This window comes from Myiozetetes cayanensis, unplaced genomic scaffold (genome assembly GCF_022539395.1).
Source record: "Myiozetetes cayanensis isolate MyiCay16 unplaced genomic scaffold, myiCay2020 scf4, whole genome shotgun sequence".
NCBI lineage: Eukaryota > Metazoa > Chordata > Aves > Passeriformes > Tyrannidae > Myiozetetes > Myiozetetes cayanensis.
In genome coordinates this window covers 29,523,872-29,538,701 of record NW_026087631.1, presented here as the reverse complement: position 1 = coordinate 29,538,701, position 14,830 = coordinate 29,523,872, and the positions used below count along the sequence as shown (strand labels likewise).

Below are 14,830 nucleotides of genomic sequence, written 5' to 3'. Positions count from 1 at the left end.
CTGAGCATACAGTTGAATAGAAATCAGTTTATTAGTGAGAGGTAACTCCCTGTCTCTCTGGCTACTCTCTGTCCATAGAGCACAAACCAAACATCAGCACCTCGTCAGTCTCCTTCTGTTCCTGGAGAAGAGGCCAAAGAGGAGAAAGATCACAACAGCCCTACAGCTGTTGTTGCACCACAGCATGGACAACCTGAATCAGTAAGCAACAGATTTGGCTGGCACTGTCTTTGGTGCAAGGCACAGCTTCAAGTTTCTGAACAGACAGCACTTTCCATTCGTGGCTGAAGATGCTGAGAGCTGGAGTCCTGCAGTGACACAGCCATTCACTCCAGCCCCTGACAGCTGGAGAAAGGGCTTTGGACTTTCATGTCCAGGCATCAGTTTCCTGGGTTTCTGAAAGGGGCCATAAATCTCTCTTGGGATCAGAGAAGAGGTAGTATCTTGTCTTTAGGTGCTACGAGTTAGTAAGAGTGAGAGACATTGTGCCTTGTGTGCAGGCCCCCTGTCCCCAGAGGAGAGAGTGTTTTGAAGAAACAGCTCTCAGCCTTGCAGGATATGTAGGGGTCACTGCACCCTGGAGGGACCTGCCCCTCTGCACAGACCATCTAAGTAGCTAAATGAACAGCTCAGATAGATCAGGGTATAGAACTGGATATAAATAAGGTTATAAATGAAGAGTTAGTCCTGATCTCTCGAGTTCTTTTATGTCTGCAGAGCGCAAAACCAGCATTAGAACTTGTTCTGCCTCCCTCTGTTCCTGGAGAAGAGGCCAAAGAGGAGGAAGATGACAACGACCCTATAGCTGTTGTTGCACCACAGCCTGGACAACCTGAATCAGTAAGCACCAGTTTTGGTTGGCACTGTCTTTGGTTCTGCCTGTTTCTGACCAGACAGCACTTGCCGTTCGTGACACATAGGTGTCACTGTGCCGTGGAGGGCCTGCCCCTCTCCATAGGCTAAGTAGTTACAGGCACAATTAGACTACATGCTTAACTTTACCATGACCTGGGTTTGGTGAGAAGAATCCTACACTGCTCTGCAATGTAGAGAGAAGTTCTGTCTCTGAAGGGCTGCAACGTAGCTCCAAATGGTCACTCCCTAAGGCTTGAAATACTGAGGTGAACTCAGCTGAACAGATCCGAAAAGGGAAATGCTCCCTCATTCTATTCAGTCTTCCCTTCAGGAGAGGAGGAGAGAGACAGTTCATTGACTGATCTGGAGCAAATAGAGATGTTTCCCCCTCCAGAGATGGCAGTTTTTCTCCCCCAGAGGTGTTTTCCTCCTCTAGCCTTTTCCACCCCCAGAGCCCCCCTTTTACACCCTGAATTTTGGGCCATTCTGAGGGCTGGAACAATCCCATGCTGTACGTGGTGTTGAGTGACTTTGCTTATACATGTATTCCATAACTTGCTTTCCTTCATTTGCATCCTGAGGATGTGTAAGCTAATAAGTTAATGGGGCTCAGTGAGGGTGGGCAATTGAGAAATGCCCCACATTTCCTGTTAGCTGCCTAAGAGTTTGTGGGAGGTTCAGTTCCAGATGGACCATGTTTGTACTGCCCATCTCACTTAGGAATCTGTGCCTCCCCATGGGCAGATAAGGACCTAGGAGAGCAGCAGCACAGTGCCCATCAGACTTTGCCATACATTTGCCATAGAAATGTTGTATGGGAAGTTTAAACCTGCTTCTCTTCATTTCTGTGCAGGTCCTGCTAGAAGACCGTGGGAAGGTTGCTTTGTTAGAGATGCAGACTCAGGGAGAGCTGTTTCAAACCCAGCAGCAGCTGGAGCAGCAGGAGGAAGAGCAGAGAGAGAATGGGCAGGTAAACCTGACTAGATAGGCAACAGTGAATGGCAATAAGAGGATCATAAAACATAGGTCTTGGGCCTGCCTGAGGAAGTAAGAACTACCATGGGCACTGAAAGCACAGAGCCTTGTAATCTCCAGGGATCAACACCAGGAATGGAGGGTTACAATGGAAGCAGAGCTGCATGGAGAAGCAGAGAAAAGTGGCCGAAGGACTGGGATTTCGAGACCGAAAGAGGAAAAACCTGAGCCTGATGGCAGGTCCCAGTAACTTTCTCTCCATTTTTGTTTACAGAACATCAAGGCAAAACCACAAGCACAGCTGCCCGAAGCTTCGAGGAAGACTAAGGCAACTGAGAAGAGACATGAGGATGAAACAAAAAGCATCCAAGATGAAATGAATCTATTTCAGCAGGGGGAGGATCTGCAAAACGAGGTAAGGGAAACAGTGGCAGGAACTCCCGTACAGAGACTTTCTCTCCCCCTCTGCTTACAGAACAGCAGGGAAAAGCTGCAAGCGCAACTGCAGAGAGCTTGGAGTGATATCAAGGCCATGGAGGAACGGCACGAGGAGGAACTGAAAAATATCCAACAGGATGTGAGTCTCCTACAGCAGCAGCAGAAGACTCTACGAAAGCTGGTGAGTGAAATGGTGGTAGCCACTCCAGTCACCAAAGAGGTGTTCTCCTACCTTCTTGCCTTTCCATTGCAGAGCAGCAGCTGATGGGGGTAGTCACTCTGACTGCCTTCATGCTGTGGTCCCTCTTACAGCTGGTCCAAAGGAGACTTACTAGTCCACTGATTCTCAGCTGTCACCCTGGACAGCTGGGTTTATCCTTTGACCTCTTGCCCAGCAAGAATCCCAACTGATCTCTACTGGCCTGTTCCTGCTAACCTTATTTTTTGAGGTGTTTTTTCAGGTGAAGATGGCGATCCACATTTGGAAGAAGTCGTCTGTATCAGTTGGGAATCTGGTCATCTCATGTGCTTTCCCTTTCCTCACAGTCTATGATACAGCTGACAGTGAGAAACTGTAGTCTCTGACTGTTTGGTTCTGTTTGACTTGAGGTGGAAGAGTTGACATCTCATCTGGCAGAACCCAAATTGTCCCAGCAAGTGATTGGCAACAAAGGTCAGCAAGATCAGAGCAAGGTTTGGGAACGGCCAAGGCAGGAGGTGCTGGAGGTTGAGTACTTCCAGAAGATGGTGGAGGAAAAGAAGACTCAAGATGAGGAGGTAGAACATTAGAACAAGGAACTGCAAGTGTGTCTGCAGCACTTGGAGGGGGAAAAGAATTCTTGGGAGGAAGTGGAGCAGTCAGTGTTGCAGTCGTCTTTTAGAAAAACTGCAAAAATGGAATATGAAACTGTCCATTAACTCATATAGAACCAGCCTTTTATTTTTACCAATTCAGTTTGAGAAGTGGACATCATAAAAAATCCTGTTTAAGAGTCCTGGATGTGACCCACAGCATCTTCCTAAGGGCTATCATTTGAAATGTGATCTCAGGGCAATCTCTGCCAGCCACCTTTCTGACACAAACTTATCTCTTGTCCCAGATCTACACAGGCTCTGTCATTGAACCCACTGCTGCAGTAGCATGGTCTGAAGAAGCCTCCACTCCTGAGCCTGAAAGCTTGACAGCGAGCAATTCGCTCAGCTCAAGCCAGCTGGAAGCTTTTCTGCAAGATGTGGTAGAGAAGGCGTCCCTGAACATACTGAGTACGTCCTGTGTACCTCTTGTCTGATGGAGCAGTGTGTTGTGTGTGGGTCTCAGCATGAGCTGGGCCAAATGTTCCTCCTCGGTTTAGTGTCACAGGGGCATTTAGGACTCCCTATAGAAACTCTTCTTGTGCTTTGAGTCAGTGAGAGCACTGTGGGTGTTCCTGCTGCCTCTGAGGGCAGGTTGGACTGGTTTGCCTTTGGCCGAGCTTCTCTCTCTGCTAAAGGCAAAAGCAGGGAAATGTTCCCAGATGAACAGGCGAGTGACCTAGTGGAGTCCTGTGCGCTAGTGCCCAAACTGATCAGAATATTTGGCTTCCTAGATTCAAAGAAACGGATTGGATTCAGGTTTTGTGGGGTTTTTTTGGTTGGTTTGCTGGCTGAGCTTTTTTAGATTGGTTTGGATTTGGATTTTTTCATGGAGTTGGGTTTTCATTGTTCTCCATCCCAAAGGAGCTCTCCTACCCCAAGTATCTTATTGATGTGGGGTTTATGACTGTTATTACTATCACTGTTACTTCTACAGTTTGTTTTTATAAGAATGATACATTTTTGTCAGTGAGAACTCCTTTGAAAGAACATCAGATGACAACACGAATAAAGAGGAAAGATGCCCCCAAAGGAAAAAAACCCCGACTTTTATGATCCCTATTTTATTTATTACTTTTCTGCTTATAAGGATGTATCAAAGAGACACATCTGCGTGGTGTGAAAACTGCACTGCAGGCATTTCCCAGGAGCAAAATCCCTACAGCCCAGCTCCCTACAGCCCAGCTGCTGTGTATTCCTCAGATACATGGCACTCTGCCATGACTGGTTCCCAGACAGTTAAAACTATTAGAATCCTCATCATTGGCCCCAACTCCTGCACAGATCAGGCTTTAGGAAATACAGCAAGCCCTTTTTGATTCTGCAGTACAACCAATTCAATCTGCTTCTTGCATGTAATACTACCAGTGCTGTGTTCTTAGATAATCACTGGTTGGGTTCAGAGCAGAGCCCAGCTTACTCTGTGTCTACCATCACTTGCTGACACAAAAAGTGGATTGATCTGCACCTCCTTGGGTCTGATCTCAAAGCCAATAATGTTCTGTCTTGAATGGGGGCAACAGCTTGTAACAGGGCTCAGTCTGGTTGTGGCTTCTTCACAGTAGTTGACAGGGCTCATTCTTGGGCTTTACTGACCTGTTGTCACACCTGCCCTGCCACTGATGGCTGGTGTGACTGCAGGGGCTGGAGCTTTCCTCACAGAATGTTTATTACCTAGAAAAGAAAGGCTCTATTGTTCCAGCTCTCCTTAATGTTTATAGATGACAAACTTACTTGTCTTGGCACCTGTTCTCTTCTGATCTCTGCCTGCTCTGAATGTATCTCGATGTGCTTAGTTTCCTGTCAAGGTAACCCTTCAAAGGACTGTATAAAAATCAGTCTTTGTGCAGACCCTCTGTGCTGCGGAGCTGCCTGTCTTGTTGTTATTGTTGTCACCCAGCTGCCCACAAAGGGCTCAGAGCTCCAGACAGTGGGGCTGCATTTTGGACCTCCTGGAAGGCAGGATCTCCATTTTAAAATGAGCATCTTGCATTTTGTTTCTTTCAGGGAGAATGGTGAGCATGGGAGATCCTTTGCAGAAATACATTGAATTGGAAAATATTGGTAGTGGGTGAGTCCAACCACAGTTTCTTCTACAAAACCATGGGCCGGGTATTTTGCTAGTGCAACATCTATCAAGCGTGAAGTCAGGCAAGCTGCAAGCGTGTTCAGATTGTCCCCTCTGTCAGTATTGGTCAGAATTTAAACCTGTGATCATGAGGCACTGTCAAAGTCATCATGATGCTGCCAGTGTCTTGCCTGCAACAAGGAGCAGGATCTGGAAGATCTCCTGTCTCTCAAGTGTGTGGCATCTGTTGGCTTATTTTCTTAGCAGTAATCATTTTTGTATAATACGGCAATGCTTATGAAAGAAGAAGAAACTTTATGGCCTAAAAGAGCAATTTACCACCTGATAGCTGTCAGGTAACAGTTCTCAGTAACATTTCTTTCCAGTATTTTGCTGAAGGAAATATTTGGTGCTCAGGATTATAATCACAATAGAAACTGAAACCAGAAGAAGCTCTCTTATTTAGCCAAGGCAGTAAAACCCAAAGCTTCATGAATAGACCCAGTGTCGATGCACTTGAGAGGAAAATGCATCATCTACCTGATGACAGACCACTTGTGGATCCTGCAACTTTTAAGCATTTACAGTAGAGCTTTCCTCTATGGGCTGGCTTTCACTGCAAGGCCTAAACTGCTGCTCCTTTCTTCTAGGGCTTTTGGAGCTGTTTGTAAAGCACTTGACACTGCCACCGGAGGACAGGTAAGTGTCAACAAGCCCCACAGCTTCTGCAGCTCTCGAATGCTTTCTTCTCTGGTGTGAGCTGTGGCTGGAACTTTGGGTCACCGGTAGATCTTTGCTGCAAAGGCAAGAGAAGTGCAGATTAGTGACAGCCTGCAAAAAGCATTTGGGACAGACCTTGTCCTTCTCAACTGCCAGAAAGAACGGTATCTTTCAAAGAAGGATGCCCCAGCTTGGTCTTGATGCCTGAATATGCACCAATGAGGTGATGGCAACTGCTGTCATCCAGGCCCAATTTCTCTGAATCACAGGTTCAGACACAGATAGGATTTAGCTTTTTTTTCTTTCCTCATGTCTTTCATCTCTAAAGCACAATGCAAGACCTGATGAAGAAGAGCTCATGCTTGGGACACAGTTTTGTATTTCAGTCCTAGAGAAGCTGGTTGGCACACACAGACACACACACACAGATGACCAAGAAGAGGTTTATTGGGAGCAACAGCCTCTCCTAAGCAGTATCGCCCTGTTTAGGTCAATTGTCAGTGACACCCCATTACAGGGATCCTCGTAATAAGAATCAGACAAGGTGTTGTCTTAGACAATCTCACTGCTCTTTGGGACTTCAGATTCCTGAATTCTTGTTTCTGGCTGTCAGCAAATACATCTGAATCTTACTGGTAGTTCCTTATCCACCTGCAGTGCTGCACTTGGGAACTGCACTTAGAGAGAGGTCTGCAAGGGTTACCTTAAAAACCCTAAGCCCTGCTTATAGCCCGGGGCTTATCCATGGAGTACCATTGCACCTACCATCCTTCTTTTTAAACCCAGACAACAATTGCAAATGTAAACTGTGTTAAGGAATTTTCTTTAGAGTAGCAAAATCAACATTCATGAAGTTTGGCAGTGCTGGAATTGTATTTCTGGGGGTAATATTAATGGCCTGTTTTGGACGGCATTTTACCCACAGTGTACATGTTTACTTTGTTGTGCAATCCAGAATAGCAGCAACTGCTGAAATAATGATCAAACTGCACAGGACTGCCACAGGATTTCCAGCTTCCTTGATATATTTTCACAGGAACAAATTCACTTCCTGCTCGCAAAACATGTGTGAATGAGAATAGTGGTGACAAGCTAAGTCCATTTGAGAAGAATGTGTGTGCAGAGAGTGTGGTTGGAGCTTTGTGGCTGATAGCTGAGAGACTGTTTTTACCAAGTTGACAAGGCAGAACGTCCATGGCCACATGTCCTTAACTGGCACCCAAGCAGGTGGAGAAATAGCCGTTGTAATGTCAGTTCCCAATTACTCTGATGTCGAATCACAAGGCAGTTTGACAGAGCTGGGCTGTGGCATTCTAAAATCACTCGCTGCATGTTGGTGCCACTGACTTCTCAAGTTAATGATTTTCAATGTCATTTTAGGTGGCTATAAAGAAAATCAGTCTTCAAGAAACCAGCAAGGAACTAACTCTTAATGAAGTTGAGGTCATGAGGACAAATAGAAATTCCAACATTGTGAACTATTTAGACAGGTGAGTGGTTCTGTATGTTTGTTGACATACTGAGAGCATGCAAGGTGAAAAAAAAACATTTTGGTCACTGGCAGGAAATTGAGCTGTTAATTATTAATTAATTATTATTTATCTACTTATTTCTAACAGATGATGGGAGGGGATTGCGTTTTATCTGCATTAATCATTCTTGGCACACATAGTTCAAAAAGCTGGATCAGCCCTTTCTTACTAAATCAATAGCCCGTAAGCTCACTCTCTCCAACAGTTTTGCAGTTTTGGGGGTTGATTGTTTCCGAGGGTCCTAAGTGCTGATAAACCGTCATAGAAATTATTTCCCTTGGGCTTTTTCCACTCTTTCCCTTGCTGTGGGTGCCAGGAAGACGAGGTGCTTGTCTCCAGAAACACATAGTGTGGCAGTTCTTTCATCTGATTTGTTACTAAACTGCCTTTTTCCCTTGCTGACCATCTGAGACATCTCCTTTTTCACAGATGTGCTTTTCTCATTTAGACTGCACTGCTCACAAGCACTGTACACCCTAGAGAGAATTTTTACTCTGTCTTCATTTAAAAGGGGCCTGGAAACAAAAAACAACTGTCACCTTTTCCATAAAGCAGTTTAGCTGTGCACAGTCATTTCCATGGCCTTGTTGTGTTCTTTCAGCTACATTGTGGAGGAGGAACTCTGGCTGGTCATGGAGTATGTGGATGGAGGCACTTTATATGATGTTATCAGTGAGACATGCATGTCTGAAGGACAGATGGCAGCTGTCAGTCGGGAGGTAAGGGATCCTCATTGGGCTTCCAACAGATTGGACAGAACTGTCCTGCTAAACAGGTGGTAAGAACAGGAGTGATTTTCATGTTCGGAGCTGTGTTTCTGTGTTGCTGTTATGATGTGGAGAAGAAAGAGCAATTGAAGTGAACTGCCTGCCAGTGCCCTGCCCTCACTGTACTCTGTTCTTATACTCTTTCCAGTTGTTGTTGTGTTCTATCTCTTTTTTATTCTTATTTACTGCTCTCCACTTTGCCTCTGCAACATTTGCACAAAGCCTATCTGCACTGCATTTCTTGCCTGTAAAATCAAACATGCTGGTGGCAGAGTTTAAGGGCAAAGAGAAACAGAGACGAATTTCTCACAGTCCTCAGCTTAAAAATGTAGTATTGCACCCAAAGTGGTGTTTACTTCTGAAAAGTGACTAATGGGCTATTTCCAAGTCTGCTTGGAGGCCAGCAATAAAATCTTTGTCGTGCAGCCTCCCACCCAAAAGCGATCCACTTCATAGCAGAGGGAGGGGCTCAAACCCGTGTTTATCTGGATGGGAGAGCACATCCACTGCAGCAGCAGTCATTCTGTCTGGGTTTGCCTTGAACAACAGTTGCCATTTCTCTTTCAAAAGCTGATATGCCTTCATATTAAAAGAAATTAGAAAGCTCCTGCTCTACTGGTGTTGGATCAACAAACTCTTCCTCTTGTCAGAATCGTGTTCTGCCATTACTCACCCTTCCCCTGGAAAGGAAATCTTTTAAAGTGGTTTCCTTTCTAGTGTGATGAAACCAGATCACCGATTTTTACCCTCCTGTTTCTTTTTTCTCTCTCAGTGCCTGCAAGGACTGTATTTCCTTCACTCAAATGGGGTGATCCACAGAGACATAAAAAGTTCCAACATTCTCATCGGAACGGACGGATCTGTCAAGTTGGGTGGGTATCCTTGATCAGCTGAAGTGTTCCAGGGATGTGGGGCATGGGGCTGCTTTTGAGTGAGCACCAGTTCCCCAAAAGTGGTGCTTGTGGGAGAGCATGGACCCCTGCTGCAGCCTGAGAGCACAGCTGCACCTTGCAAGGTGCCAAGAGTGATGTTGGCTTGTGTGTGCCCCTTCCAGAGGGAGGGAGTTACAACCTAAAGCTTCTGGTGAATAAAAGAGACTACTGGGGGCAGTTTAAAAAATGTGTCAGTTTTTTTGAAGTGGCCAATTCCATATTTCCTTGGCTACAACCCTGAGGAAACACAACACGGTTGGTTTTCTGGATAGATTCAACAGGGCATTTTCACACTTAGAGTGGGGAATTCTTTTGTTTGTTTTCCTTATTTGAGCTGGCTTTCACAGTATTTGTTTTTCTCCTCAGCTGATTTTGGCCTCTCTGCTCAGCTCAGCCTTGAGCAGAGTTACCGGAACTCAGTGATTGGGACTTCTTGGTGGATGGCACCAGAAGTTGTGATAAGCAAACCGTATGGTCCCAAAGTGGATATATGGTCATTTGGCATCGTGGGACTGGAAATGGTGGAAGGAGAAGTTCCTTACCAGAACGAAACGTCTGTTCTGGTAAGGTGCAAATATTCACGGATACCAGTGTCTTTCTGATCTGTTCCATGTTCTGTCTGCCATAAGACAAAGTCTCATTTCCATCAACTTGAACTTGTTCCACCAAGACCCACTTCTAAAAATGTCCCTGGAGCACATCAGCATCTGCTGTAGTTTGGGTTACATCAGTGGGGAAACCTCAGAAGAAAAGTGGCATATAGCCATTTTGGTCTTCAGTGATGCTTGACATTTCTCATATGTTATTGAACTCACTTTGAGCTCTGTCTCTTAATGACAAGAAGTTTTCAGGGAAGAGTTTAGGAGTGTGGTCATTATCCTTTGAAATGCACATTGAACCTCCCCAGTTTCAGTTTTAAAAGAAAAAGAAACAACCAGCAAAGCAAACAACCAAGCATTTCTGCTTGCTTTGTCCTTTATTAACCACAGCACATCAATTTTCCTCAAAACTGGAGCATCTTTTCCAACTCATGTGGATGGTTGAAAGTTTCCAGCTTCTAAACCACATCTGTATTGTTGTGTCATGCGTCTGGTTGGCCTGGATAAGTTTAGGATCTCGTTTTCACAGATTGCAGCTAGAATTGTATGCCTTGGCGGTTTCTTGGTATGTTAAACAAATTGATGAGCTTATTGCCCCTTTGCAGCTTCTGTAAACACTGATTTCAAGCCTTACCACAGGCAAAGACTCCCCATTCTCAGGCAACACTTTGCTTTGGGTCTTAAGTTGTTCCAGCTCTTCTGTCTGAGAAGATGACCCTTAAAACATGACACAAGCATATGTGTCAACTAGTGTTGTCTTTCCAGAAAAGACGAAGAGAACCCCCAACCCAACGAGGTTTCTGAAACCGTGGTTTTGAGAGATGAACTGCATTCCCTTTCTTATCACTGGGAAGCTTACCCAAAAGTGGAAGATGATGGTGTAAAGGCAATAAAATCTGTTTTGCTTCTTGTCCAGTTTTGCTGCAACACTTGGTGGCCACATTTCTTTCATAGTCCAAGCCTGCCAAAACCTCCTGTTTGTTGCCTGTCAGTTTCTGGGATGGGCACATCATTAATTTAGTATCCAAATGAGTAGGGGGTTACCATAGGAATGGAATGACTCATTTTTCTGATTAGACCATGGAAAGGTTTTCTATTACTGCATAAGTGAAGCTCATCTGGAGTTCGGAGACTGCTGAGAAATACAGTTGTATGTGGCTCCTGTCTGCCCAAATAGGCCTTTCCATCACAATACCTCTGTGCAGGCAGATGTTGAACATCAGGTTCCAAATATTTGTTTATTTACCCAAGGAATAACTGATTGATTTCCTTGTTTTTCCTCCAGTTATTTTTTTTTTCTCAAGAAGAGAACCAAAAAATGATGGGTTTTGTTTTATGGTAGCTTAAGGGACCAGGGAGCAGGGCAGAGGTGTGTTTTAAGTTTAATCCCTGGAAATGGTATAGTTCGACAAAGTCCCTCTTTCAAATAGCTTGTGTCCATCCTCAGAGAAGCAAAACGTGCTTTTGCTGATGTAGTTCCTCCTAACCAGGTCAGCCAACGGGATTAGCTGTTGAGGCAAGACCCTTTGGATGTTGGAAAAGCTGTGGCTACATCACAGTTTGACTTTTTTGTTAGTATAGGAAATTCATCTCTAAGTCTCTGACAGGGAAGAAACTGCCACTGGAGACTAGAGCATAAACAGTGGGGTCTGGGAGAGCAGTTGAGGATATGAAAGAAACAGGTAGAATCTGGTGTTTCCTTTTCCTCTAGGCTCAGTACCTGATAGCCACCGGAGGGGCACCCAAGCTGAAGAAGCCCAAGCAAGTCTCCATTTGGCTGCGCGACTTTCTGACCTGCTGCTTGGAGACAGACCAGGACAGGCGCTGGTCTGCTGAGGAACTCCTGCAGGTACAGTGCGGAGCAACTGCAGGTGGAACGGCTGCCCCAGGGATGGATCCCTCATCCACTAAACTCCAAGGCATCAGATGGGTCCCTCTCATATTGATCTCCCAACTTAGTGCTTTTCAAATGAGAACTGTGAGGAATCCTGGACTGGTTTAGGTTGGAAGGGACCTGTAAAGGCCATATAGTCCAAGTGCCCTGCAGTGAGCAGAGACATCCTCAAGTGGATCAGGTTGCTCAGAGCCCTGTCTGACCTGACCTTCTACATTTCCAGGGATGGGGCACCTCCCAGCTCTCTGGGCAACCTGTGCTGATGTTTTGCCACACTTGCAGTAAACCATCTCTTATTTAGACCTAATCTGAACTGACACTCTTTTAATTTCAAAATATTACCCCATGTCCTATTGCAACTGTCCAGCTAAAAAATGGGTCCCCAACTTGAACTATTGAAAGGTGGCAATAGAGTCTCCCCAGGGCCTTCTATTCTCCAGGCTGAACCAGACCAATTCTCTCAGCCTTTCCTCAGAGGAGAGATTTTCTACCCTCTGATCACTTCTATGGCCCAGTTTTTGTACTCTTGGGAGTACATTGAGTTTTACCTGGTGGCAAAAGGGCTGAAGTAGAATGATGCTGGGTCCAGTGGCTTGAAATGGTGGTGGAGGAAACAGTCAGTCAGGTGGGGTTTGTTGATTTGGCCGAGGGAAGGAACAGGGTATGGGGGGCTCACTCTGAGCCTCCGAGGTACCCTGGCTTGTCCCTCCTGGCACACACTTAGAGGTTTTGGCCACCCAAACAGGGACAGCTGAGCAGGACTTGTCCCAGCCCCAGCTGCTACCTGGCATGGTCAAGCAGACGAGAACCTCTGCAGGGCTACTGCCAGGTCTTGCGGCAGATTGGGAGCTGCAGGACATGACAATGGGCTGTCCCTGCTGGGAAAGAAGGTGCCAGGCAGCACAGGAGGGGCAGGAGATGGAAAGAGAGACACTGCTCTCTCTGTGAAAATTAGAACAGCTCGTGTCTTTAAAAAAGAGGAACGTATATGAGCCCTTGGAGTTTCCTGAAAAAAACAAACCCTTAGGACAGAAAGTAGCATTCCTAGAGTGCCAGCAGGGATAAAAATCCCAGCAAGCTGAAGACGGTTGGATAAATTCATGAGGGAGCCTGTGATGGCAAGTCCTACCTCACCATGAAGATGAAGGTGCAAATGGGTCCCTCAGTTGTATTTCTGGGAACCAGAGGAGTCCTGCTGGAGTCTGTGAGTTTTCAGAGTCATGATTCACTGCCTTTTTTGTCTTTTTTTTTTTCCTTTCGGCAGCATCCATTTGTAGAATCAGCCAAGCCTGCCTCCAGCCTGGTGCCCCTTATCACTGCGGTGAAGAAGTGGAAGGAAGAGACAAGCCTTCAGTGACCAGTCCAGGACCATTTTCTTCAGTGGCAGCTCTGAGCAGGACTCAGAATAAAAACTCCATGAAAACTCAACTCATTTGGAATTTTCCCTTCCTTCTCACGTTGTGAATAATCTCGACATTTACTTGTCATTTCTAAAAGGTGTCAAGAGTGAAAGTCATATTTATTAGTTCTTTTGTGTTGTATGGGATTGGGAAAGGGTCTCCTTCCTTTATCAGCTCCACATTGCACTGCCTTTGGAATAAATAATAATGGCCAGTCTTCACGAGCGAAGATCCGGGGAAGGTCTTTACACCTTCCAGCCTGGGCATTGGATTTTTTAGGTGAGACACAGTGTGCGCGGAACTGAGCCCACCCTTTAATCCTAAGGTTCATCTGCCGGGGCCAAGCGAGCTTGGACGGTGGCAGTGAGGTCCTTAGGACGTAGGTGGGTTGCCTTTAAGGGCTAACGAGCTCCACCTGCCCGGGAGTGGCCCTGACCGGGAATCGAACCCGGGCCTCGGCAGTGACAGCACCGCACCCTTAACCACTAGACCACCAGGGGCTCCACCTTTGGAATACAACCCTTAAAAATCTGCCTGCTGTTCTGTTCCCTTGTCCTTGAGGGTAGTTTCCCAGCGGGTCCTGGGGAAGGACAGAGCTCCAGAGTAAATCCTTGAAGAGCTGAAATTTTGCTTTCCTGAAGTTCAGGGTCATGACTTTACTCTGCCTGACCCGTACCCCTCAGGACCGTGAACTGATCCAATGTGGGATCACTGCAGCCCAGGCTGCCTCCAGCCTTGGCATCCCTGACTAGCTCACTGTGTTGGTGACCAACAGATCCAGTATTGCATCTCCTCTGGCTGGGTTATTGCCTGGCCTGAGAAGTTATCCCCCATGCATTCCAGGAGTCTCCGGGATTTCCTACAATTTGCTGTGCTACTTTCCCAGCAGATACTGGGGCGGTTGAAGCCCCACAACAAGCCTGCAAGCCAGCTGGAGCAGCAAGGTGTTGTCAAAAGGCTCCCTTGGTCAGGTAGCCTGGAACAGACACCAACCACAAGGTTCCCTTTGTTGTCTCAGTCTCTGACTCTTACCCACAGGCCTTGACCTGCTTGTGGCTTTTCTTCAGAGACAGCTCTTCACGCTGTATCCAATTCTAATCATCTCTGCTTTGTCTGTGACCACTTGTGAGGTGACCAACCTCATCAAGCAATGGATCAATGTTATCTCTGATCCTCCTCCTGCTGCTTTTTGCTATGGGTGTATTTCAAAAAGCTCTTTTTATTGTCCTCTGCAAGTACTACCCAGCTTCAGCTCCATCTGAGTTTTGGCCACACGAATTTTCTCCCTACAGTGGAAAACACAGTCTCTGTAGTCTTCTAATGTTGCCTGGCCTTGCTTCCAACAACAATACATGTTATTTTTCCATCCAAGTTACGCAAGTCCAGTCAGCCTTCCATTCGGCACCTGGCACACTGGAATTACCAGCTCCTGTGCTCTTAAGAAATGGCTCTTAAGTTTACAGCTGAAACAGTGCAGAACTAAGTTGGTCTAGAAAAATACTGCACCTACCATCTAGGGAAACAGGAACACCAAGGAGCAAAGGTCCTTATCAGAGAAGCCTGCTGATGTCTGCACTTCAACCGAGCAAGCACATTTTCCATGTGCTGAGAGACCAAGAGCTAAGAAGCAAACCTTAAACTATTTTGAACACAGTATTTCAGTAAGAGGCACTTCACAAGCATTCTCTAGAAAGCTCCTGACAAGCAATGCAGAAAAACACCTCACTTAAGAGGCTGGAAAGTGAGAAGCAAGTTAAACACTTTAGCAAGTTAAAAAAGATCATGGACATAAGCCACC

At 46.0% G+C, this 14,830-nt stretch overlaps 1 protein-coding gene across 1 annotated transcript; it reads left to right on the top strand.

Annotated features, from left to right (window-relative positions):
• The first annotated feature begins 290 nt into the window (after nucleotides 1–290).
• LOC126647498 (serine/threonine-protein kinase PAK 3-like) lies at nucleotides 291–12,989 on the top strand. Its single transcript, XM_050329798.1, has 14 exons — nucleotides 291–305; nucleotides 718–840; nucleotides 1,709–1,825; nucleotides 2,105–2,449; nucleotides 2,878–3,045; nucleotides 3,369–3,531; nucleotides 5,128–5,191; nucleotides 5,839–5,887; nucleotides 7,289–7,398; nucleotides 8,042–8,159; nucleotides 8,980–9,079; nucleotides 9,506–9,702; nucleotides 11,450–11,587; nucleotides 12,897–12,989. Exons 1-14 carry the CDS (start codon nucleotides 291–293, stop codon nucleotides 12,987–12,989), a joined length of 1,800 nt encoding a protein of 599 aa, XP_050185755.1.
• Nucleotides 12,990–14,830: the final 1,841 nt, after the last annotated feature.

Bases quoted from the DNA above. Each gene is read 5' to 3' on its own strand.
- LOC126647498 (XM_050329798.1), top strand. The intron at 841-1,708 runs GTAAGCACCAGT...ATTTCTGTGCAG, and splicing joins AGCCTGGACAACCTGAATCA to GTCCTGCTAGAAGACCGTGG. The intron at 9,080-9,505 runs GTGGGTATCCTT...TTTTCTCCTCAG, and splicing joins GGACGGATCTGTCAAGTTGG to CTGATTTTGGCCTCTCTGCT.